The sequence below is a fragment of the Sinocyclocheilus anshuiensis genome, unplaced genomic scaffold, assembly GCF_001515605.1.
Source record: "Sinocyclocheilus anshuiensis isolate Anshui unplaced genomic scaffold, SAMN03320099.WGS_v1.1 scaffold1094, whole genome shotgun sequence".
Classification (NCBI taxonomy): Eukaryota; Metazoa; Chordata; class Actinopteri; order Cypriniformes; family Cyprinidae; genus Sinocyclocheilus; species Sinocyclocheilus anshuiensis.
The window spans coordinates 1,335,717-1,345,931 of NW_015536578.1; the positions used below are offsets into that span (position 1 = coordinate 1,335,717).

At 41.3% G+C, this 10,215-nt stretch overlaps 1 protein-coding gene across 1 annotated transcript in view; it reads right to left on the minus strand.

Annotated features, from left to right (window-relative positions):
* LOC107702999 (cholecystokinin receptor-like) overlaps positions 1-10,215 on the minus strand; it is a 31,782-nt gene that overhangs the window by 2,216 nt on the left and 19,351 nt on the right. The window contains exons 3-4 of the mRNA XM_016505490.1: positions 7,664-7,925; positions 3,674-3,801 (exon numbers count right to left, since the gene is read on the minus strand). Coding sequence (XP_016360976.1) covers positions 3,674-3,801; positions 7,664-7,925 — 390 coding nt within the window. The remainder of the gene's footprint in view (positions 1-3,673; positions 3,802-7,663; positions 7,926-10,215) is intronic.

The window sequence follows — 10,215 nt, forward strand, 5'->3', positions numbered from 1 at the left end:
CCTAGTGGTGGGAGCTCTGGACTGGAGTATAGTCTCAACAACCTCAGTTGAGAGACCAGATGCTATGAGCTGTGCCCCCTCAGGGGCCACGCCCACAACTTCCATAACTCCGGGCGGGGGTGAAGAATGGTGCCCCCGGCCTGAGAGAGGAGATCCCTCCTGATCGGAATCTCCTGTGGAGAGCCGTCGAGGAGGGACACCAGGTACGAGAACCATACTCGGGCTGGCCAGAACGGGGCTATTAGCAAAAGACGGACCCCGTCCCGGCGAACTCTCTCCAGAACTCCCGGGAGCAGAGCAATCGGGGGAAATGCGTACAGACGATGCCTCGGCCACGTCTGAACCATAGCGTCCAGCCCAAGTGGAGCTGGATGTGTGAGGGAGAACCAGAGCGTACAGTGTGTCGTTTCCTGCAACGCAAATAGGTCCACTTCCGCCTGGCCAAACTCCCCCCAAAGGAGCTCCACCACCTCTGGGTGGAGTCTCCACTCCCCGGGCCTCAGCCCCTGTCTTGACAGGATGTCTGCTCCCTGATTGAGATGCAAAGGGGTGTAGACTGCTCTTAACGAGAGGAACTTTCCCTGAGCCCACAGAAGGATCTGGCGCGCCAGCTTGTACAAGGGGCGCGAGCGCAGACCCCCCTGCCGATTTATGTAGGAGACCACCGATGTGTTGTCTGTGCGGACAAGCACATGATGTCCCCTTAGGTCTGGAAGGAAGTGTTCTAGAGCTCGAAACACGGCCAACATCTCCAGGCAGTTGATGTGCCACATGAGATGATGGCCTTCCCACCGACCTCGGGCCGAGCGGCCACTCATGACCGCTCCCCAACCCGTGAGGGAGGCGTCCGTCGTTAGCGTTACACGACGACAAGGAGCCCCCAGCGACGGGCCTTGAGACAGGAACCAAGGTTTCTTCCACATGTCTAAGGCCCGTAAGCCTAGCCGCGTGACCTTGATCATGCAAAATGGGTTGCCCCTCGGGGAAAACCCTTTGTTCCTGAGCCACCACTGCAAGGGTCTCATGTACAGCAGGCCAAAAGGTATCACGTTGGACACAGCTGCCATCACACCCAACAGTCTTTGAAACTGTCTGACAGTCAGTGATTGGCCTTCTCTGACTCCTCTCACGGCTGTGAGAATCACTTCGATACGGGCAGGCGACAGCTGTGCCTGCATCGTTGACGAATCCCACACTACGCCTAGGTAAGTGGTTCTCTGTATTGGAGAAAGTACACTTTTCTTGGCGTTCAGCCGTAACCCCAGTTCTCTCATATGTGCAAGGACGACATCTTGATGCCGAGCCGCCATCTGCTCTGACTGAGCTAAAATCAACCAATCGTCGATGTAATTCAGTATGCGGATGCCCTGGAGTCACAGCGGAGCCAGCGCCGCATCCACACACTTCATGAAAGTGCGGGGTGAGAGTGATAGACCGAACGGAAGAACTCGATATTGGTATGCCTCACCCCCGAAAGCAAACCTCAGGGACTTCCTGTGTTGAGGAAGAATGGATACACGGAAGTATGCGTCCTTGAGATCTATCGTGACAAACCAGTCCTTGGACTTGATTTGAGACACAATCTGTTTGATTGTAAGCATCTTGAACCGAAATCGTTTGAAATCGCGGTTCAGTAGACGCAGATCTATGATCGGACGCAACCCCCCATCCTTCTTCGGAACGATGAAGTAACGGCTAGCGGGAGAAGCTCACAATCATGGCAGGCAGCCCCCTCGAGAACTGCCCGTGCATGCGCCGCTTCCAAACAGATGACGCACAAATCATGTGAATCCTCACCCAAGATATAACGTGGGCAAGGAGGAACACACGACTTGTAACGCCGTCCGCTCGCCACATTCTTTTTTGATTTTGCCATTCTTTTTTTTTTTCTCGCTTAACTTTTTTTACTGACTGAGTGCTTTGCATACATTCACACACACACCACAGACACGCTCGCTGAAGAGCAAAAGCTAACAGGCGCGCTGGCCGGATGTGCCTTTATTCCAAAGCATTCGACGCAGCTCGAGTTCCTGAAGGGGAACTTAGTGAGTTCTGTGGTACTTGCTATATGAACACAAAATTGCCGACATGATTAGAAAAGGCTAAATGGTCTTAAACACTTGTGATCTTTCTGGTCAAAAAATGGCCGCCATAGGAAATGAACAGTAAGATATGAAAATACAGAGCAATTTTTGGGGAGGGGTAAAATCTACATCCTTTGCTCTGTTTTTATTTAAACACTAAATTAATTGAAATAATATGATTTTTTTTTCTTGTATGTGTATTATTTTATGTAGAAATAAATAGTCCATAATTTAGAGGTGAATTTTGCATAGTACCATGAAATCTCCTTAAAATATGAAATATTAAAGAATACATATTCAATAATATGTATTCAATAATATGTATTAAAGAATACACATTATTGAAACAAAATACATTTATAATAATAATAATTATATTATTATTATTTTTATTTTTTTTATATAGCAGATTATCACACTTGACCATTAAGTGACGATACCAAAGGGATAATTTTTGGATAAAAAAAGAAAAGAAAAAAAGAATACAGATTTTCAAGCTGAAATAATGAATCAAATCAGTCACAATCAAATGACTCTTACAGTCAGATTCATTTTAATAAATTAGTCAAAACGACTCAGTTATGAGTCTGAATTTCTTTAATGACTCATTCAATTACTGAATCATTCAGAACAGTTCTTGGCTGAATCATTACTTCCATCATATCCTAGTCGAAATAATTCAAGAATTATTTCTGTAGTGTGTATAATTAAGGCTCATGAGACTTAAATAAACATACTGATCTAAATAGTAGTTAAACATTTGGACAAGAGTTTAGAATTTTTTTGAGTAATACTCTATGAAAAGGGGGGTATTCTTCTGTAATATATAGGACTAATTTAGACTAATTATTTAATGATTCTATTAATGAAATGAATCAGTAAGGAACTGGAATCATGAAGTGGAATCAGAATCGTTACATTATTTATGATTCCCAACCCTTGTGTCTTTCACTAAACAATAACCTTCATAAGACCCCACAGCAGGTTGTATTTTGACATTCTTGAGTTTCCTTTTTTTTTTTTTTTTGCACAAATTGTTACTTATAAAATGGGAAAGGAAATGACATTTCACTAATTCAAATGAAAGCATTTATGGTAGAGTGGTGACTCAGCGCTGGAGTGTTTGAATGCAATTACTGCAGCACAGGGGAAATGGGGGCATACTTATAACATTAATAGAATGTGATTTAGCGTAGAACAGCAGAATTCAGGAGGGGACATAATCTAAGCAATCCAGCAGATATTAACTTGTAAGAGCTCCATCAATGAGCAATTTAAGGGTAATATTCAAGTTTATATTTCCTGCTTTTTTTTCTTATTGCTTTTTTATGGGTGGTTGCGGAAATGTTGCACAGCTGCAATTATATTTCGAAAATCCAATAGGTCGCATTTCATTACTTAGGAAATTGAGCCTCATTCACAAACAGATGGACATGACTGTACACACAAACAAATAAATCCTCAGGGTAGGTCATGTAATACAATCACAGTGACTAGCGCAGTTAGTACCCTATGGGACAGTCTGGGGCTTGCTAAAACATGACACTAAATTAGACTGTAATGTGTTATTGACTTCATAAATGTCTCACCACTCTGTCCCTTCTTCTGCTCCATTTCAAACTGTATTCCACGGTAGAGTTCTCGAGAAATGAGCCCATAAGCGATGATCATCACCACTCCAGGAATGAAGAACAGAACAAATAGCAACAGGATGCACCTGAAACACAAGGGGACATGAAAAGAGTTTGAAACCTTGTTTTAGTCATCCTCAGGCCATTCAAGATTCCAAGATTAATGGGAACATATTTGGAGAAATTTAACATTACATCACTTGCTCTGCAGTGAATGGGTACCGTCAGAATGAGAGTCCAAACAGCTGTCCATCAATTAATGTCTTGTGAAGTTAAAACATTAAGTTAAGACGTTTTTAATTTCAAATTGATGCTTACAACTAAAATATATGTCTTCTATCCATAATATTGTTTTCTCCAATGAAATATTGGTCTCACATGAATCAGGAGAGAAATATGCCAGATCAAACACCGTTTACAAGTGAAAACAGTCCAAAACAGTTTAAAACAAATATGCCAGTGTATTTTGATGACAGGACAACAGGGGATGTGCTTTTTCACTAGAGGAAGCGTTATTATAGGTTATGGCCAGAAGTGATAGTTTAAAGTCAGAATGCCTTAATAATTGATTTGTTTCTTACAGACACGCCAGCTTTTCACTTAAGAAATTAATTGATGGACTGGAGTCATGTACATTACTTGTTGATTATTGTGATGTTTTTATCAGCTGTTTGGACTCATTCTGACGGCACCCATTCACTAGTGGATAAGTGATGTAATGCTAAATTTCCCTAAATCTGTTCAGATGAAGAAACAAACCAATTTACATATTGGATGGCCTGAGGTTGAGTATACATTCAGCAAATTTTCATTTTTCAAATTTTCAGCAAACTATTCCTTTAAAATATAAATAATCCCACTCACTTTTATCCAAGGGTAGCCACTTATTGTCTGATTTAATGAAAACTGTTTCGCTTAGATTATTCAAAACATTGTTTGTTCAACAAAATATTTATTTATTCTGATTCTAATTCTGAATTAATTTAAATATCAATAATTATCCTCAGAAATATGTGATCATGCATTCGCAGAGCTTGAAGGGAACATTGTGATGGGCCTAACAACACCTCTTCCCTGTAGTAAAACCCTTATTATGCCCAGCCTCTCGTGGGTTATTGCTGTAACAGAATAAGCAGAAAGAATAAGAAAAGTTTACAAGCAAACTCAGAGCATGGAACATGGAGAGAGAGTACTGTTGTTGTCCGTTGCTGTCTACCTAGCAACAGCTGTTATAAAACATAAATGTGCCACAAGAGGCACCCAGCTGATGTTTAAGACCCCGGCTCCTCATCAGAGTGCTGCAGAATGACCCTGTCTCCGTTTCTCTGTCTTTGCCTCTCATATTGAGACAAACGCAGACAGTCAATGATGTTATATGAGTGATAACAGGATTATTTTCCCATTAAAGGAGATTTTCAGAGTTCAAAACAACTTAAGCTCTAAAGACAGCATCTGTGGCATGCTCTTGATTACAACAGACAATCATTTTAAGCACATTAGTATACAAATAAACATTGTGTTTAAAAGATGTTTTTGATGTTTTTGATCAAAAGTACAGTAAAAACAGCAATATTGTAAAATATTACAATAACTGTTTTATTTGTTTGATTGTTTTATTTTATTTACAAAGTTGCAATTTCAGCATCATTACACCAGTTTTCAGTGTCACATGATCCTTTGGAAATTCTGATTTGCTGCTCAAGAATCATTTCAAATGTTAAAAACAATGGAGCTGCTTAATATTTTTATGGAAATCTTTGGTAGTGTAAACCCTATGACCCTATCAAAAAATTGCTTCAAAATATTGTTAGTTCATGCATCGCAGCCTGACACTTGATGTAACTGTCCGAGCTGTGTTGTAGTGGTTTGTGCATGTGCTCAGGACATATACTGTATATGCACTGCTGGCTCTGGAGGAACCAGATTTGAGTCTGATCTAGGTCAGGTGAACGTGATTTCACCAAGTACAACATGTTCCTGGATCAACATCCTTGTTGATCCTGGAACAACATTCCAATTAACCAATCAGAATTGAGGGATAACTTTTCAGGAAATATCTGTTTTAGGCTTACAATCAGGGTTAGGTGCTTCTACACCCTTGTTAATCAGCTATCATTTCACACTGATTTTAGGAATACATTGTGGGTAGGGTTAGGTTTAGAGGTAGGGATTGGGTTTAGTCTATATTTTTGGCGAGTAATGTTGATCCAGGATCAACAAAAGATGTTGATCCAGGAACATGTCTTACTTGGCAAAATCACGGCGACCATCTAGGTCATGTCCTTTTTCCACTTAACTGTCATATAAAATAAAAGCATATGAGCACTTACCACGCTTGCTCCACCTCGCTCTTCGGCCAGTCATGGCGGCACATGTGAGCTGTAATATTGTTGGGCTTGGTGAACTTCACCAGCGTGCTGAAGATGGGATAGGGTGTCATAATGAGGAAGGACAGGACCCAGGTGGAAGCGATGACTTTGTAGGCATGGGATCGTGTCTGCCATGCCCGAGACTTTAGTGGGTCGCAAATGGCACTGTACCTCTCAATGGCTATAGCCACCAGACTGAAGGTAGATATGCAGACGGAGATTCCTGTAATAAAGCAAAAATTACACTGAACAAAATATATTGTAATTTCAAATGTAAAAGACTGTAAAAATGCTATGGTAAGAACCTGTTGACTGGTTGATTAGTAAGTTACCTTACTATATATATGGTGGAAAACTATAAGAAATCTAACAAGTGTCACAGAGGCGAACTCCGTGATTCCCTCTTCCGACCATCAGAGGGCTCCCTCACCCGAATATTGACTCTTACACTCTCACACTACATTTCCCATCAGCCCCGTATCTGGCACTGATCACCTAGCCCAGCTGTAGCCCATCAGCTGGCCTATATAAACAGTCTGTTCCTTCCAGCTCATTGCGAAGTCTTGTTTTACTGCGGTTTACATTTCTGAGCGTTTTTCTCTGTTTTGCCTGCCTGTTGTGACCCTGTCTGTACCTCGTTTATGATACTCTGCTACCTGCCTTCTGGATTATCCGCCTTGTCTCTGAGTTGTGATTCATTGCCACCTGCCCCGACTCTAGCCTGTTTACTGGCAACGATTGTGTTTACCCCCCGTCACTGTGTTTGCTGGTATGTGACCATTGCCTGTTTGACCACGATTGTAATAAAGCCTGCTTATGGATCCCACTTCGAGTGAATAACTGTTTTATTTGTTTGATTGTTTTATTTTATTTACAAAGTTGCAATTTCAGCATCATTACACCAGTTTTCAGTGTCACATGATCCTTTGGAAATTCTGATTTGCTGCTCAAGAATCATTTCAAATGTTAAAAACAATGGAGCTGCTTAATATTTTTATGGAAATCTTTGGTAGTGTAAACCCTATGACCCTATCAAAAAATTGCTTCAAAATATTGTTAGTTCATGCATCGCAGCCTGACACTTGATGTAACTGTCCGAGCTGTGTTGTAGTGGTTTGTGCATGTGCTCAGGACATATACTGTATATGCACTGCTGGCTCTGGAGGAACCAGATTTGAGTCTGATCTAGGTCAGGTGAACGTGATTTCACCAAGTACAACATGTTCCTGGATCAACATCCTTGTTGATCCTGGAACAACATTCCAATTAACCAATCAGAATTGAGGGATAACTTTTCAGGAAATATCTGTTTTAGGCTTACAATCAGGGTTAGGTGCTTCTACACCCTTGTTAATCAGCTATCATTTCACACTGATTTTAGGAATACATTGTGGGTAGGGTTAGGTTTAGAGGTAGGGATTGGGTTTAGTCTATATTTTTGGCGAGTAATGTTGATCCAGGATCAACAAAAGATGTTGATCCAGGAACATGTCTTACTTGGCAAAATCACGGCGACCATCTAGGTCATGTCCTTTTTCCACTTAACTGTCATATAAAATAAAAGCATATGAGCACTTACCACGCTTGCTCCACCTCGCTCTTCGGCCAGTCATGGCGGCACATGTGAGCTGTAATATTGTTGGGCTTGGTGAACTTCACCAGCGTGCTGAAGATGGGATAGGGTGTCATAATGAGGAAGGACAGGACCCAGGTGGAAGCGATGACTTTGTAGGCATGGGATCGGGTCTGCCATGCCCGAGACTTTAGTGGGTCGCAAATGGCACTGTACCTCTCAATGGCTATAGCCACCAGACTGAAGGTAGATATGCAGACGGAGATTCCTGTAATAAAGCAAAAATTACACTGAACAAAATATATTGTAATTTCAAATGTAAAAGACTGTAAAAATGCTATGGTAAGAACCTGTTGACTGGTTGATTAGTAAGTTACCTTACTATATATATGGTGGAAAACTATAAGAAATCTAACAAGTGTCACAGAGGCGAACTCCGTGATTCCCTCTTCCGACCATCAGAGGGCTCCCTCACCCGAATATTGACTCTTACACTCTCACACTACATTTCCCATCAGCCCCGTATCTGGCACTGATCACCTAGCCCAGCTGTAGCCCATCAGCTGGCCTATATAAACAGTCTGTTCCTTCCAGCTCATTGCGAAGTCTTGTTTTACTGCGGTTTACATTTCTGAGCGTTTTTCTCTATTTTGCCTGCCTGTTGTGACCCTGTCTGTACTTCGTTTATGATACTCTGCTACCTGCCTTCTGGATTATACGCCTTGTCTCTGAGTTGTGATTCATTGCCACCTGCCCCGACTCTAGCCTGTTTACTGGCAACGATTGTGTTTACCCCCCGTCACTGTGTTTGCTGGTATGTGACCATTGCCTGTTTGACCACGATTGTAATAAAGCCTGCTTATGGATTCCACTTCGAGTGATTACCCCAAATGTCTCGCTAATGTCTCACCACTGTCTGTCCAGTCCATTACTGTATCAGAGGAGAAACCCCATGACCTCAACCTCCCTCCTGAATACACCGACCTGTCGGTGGCCTTCAGTAAAGTCAAAGCATCTAAATTGCCACCTCATCGTGTCTGCGACTGTGCCATCAACCTACTTCCAGGTACAACACCCCCTAAGGGTCGTATCTTTCCTCTATCCCAGCCTGAATCGGAAGCCATGAAGCAGTACATCGAGGAGGAGTTAACCAAGGGCTTCATACGGCCTTCGACGTCACCTGCGTCTGCTGGGTTCTTCTTCGTGCAGAAGAAGGATGGAGGTCTTCGGCCATGCATTGATTACCGAGGTTTGAATGAGATTACTGTTAAGTTTCGATACCCCCTACCTCTGGTCCCTGCAGCCCTGGAACAACTGAGAACTGCCAAATACTACACCAAGCTCGTGCCTGTTTGACCACAATTGTAATAAAGCCTGCTTATGGATCCCACTTCGAGTGACGCATCGTTACAACAAGACATTTCACAATTTACAGTAATTTTGCAATATACAATTTTACAGTAAAATATTGTTACATGTACAGTTTTTGGAAGTGAAAAAAATATCTTGTAATTTACCTAAACCCTAAACTGGCATTCACAGAATTCCCAATGTAACAGCTCATAGTTGATGGTTTTTTATCGAAATTTCTTAGTTTTTATTAGTATTTATCAGTTATTATGTAGTTTATGGTTTTATGTTGATGTTTATTGCATCATTTTAGTGTCATGCTTTTTTGTCAATATATCCTATACATTAGTAATTACCTTTGTAAATTGAACTTAAATCCATAATAAAATAATGCTACCATGTTGTATACATGTCATTTTAGTTAATTTTTTTTTTTTTAAGAAATTGAAAAAAGAGTCAAGATTAAGTTTTTTTTAAGAGTCAAGATCTTGTCTAAATGATTTATCCACCAAGTTTTCTGATTCAGTTGCTCTTATCGCTATATGTATTCACAAATCTTGATGCCTTACAAAACTGAAAGTGACAAAATTCTTAATAAAGATTCTTCTAAAAATACAAAGCTTAGTGAGAAACATTGCAAAATGGCATTCTTGTTGGCAGGTGCTGAAAAGCAAGATTTCCGACAGCCCCTCATGTTTGAGGAATTACTGCCCGATGGCCCGAGAGCTTTGATCTGATATCGCCCTCCGCACCAGAGCTCATACCAAGGAAATTGTTCTTTCCTTTACAAATCCCCTTCCTTCTATGCGCCCTCGAAAAACAAACAGTGGGAGGGAGGTTGTGGTTGGCACAGCGTGTTGGATGTGCTGCCCTGTCGCACTCTGACACTCAGGCCCGGATTAAGAACACATAGGGCCCTGGGGCTATAGCAAACCCAAGGGCTCCCCTTCATAGTAGCGTATCTTGGTGCCACAACGTTTTCTATCACAGGAATAATTTATTTATTTATTTTTTTTATCAAATCTCCAACACAGAGATACAATGAGTATGCACATTAAATATTCCAGGCTACAATACGTTAAAAGAATGAATACATTAACACTAGATATGAAGTCAAAGCAGACAGGTTTCCAGAAGCAGCAACAACTTTTGAGCATATACAGCTCCCTTAAGGAGTTTATTTTAAATAGTTTTATTATTAGAAGGTC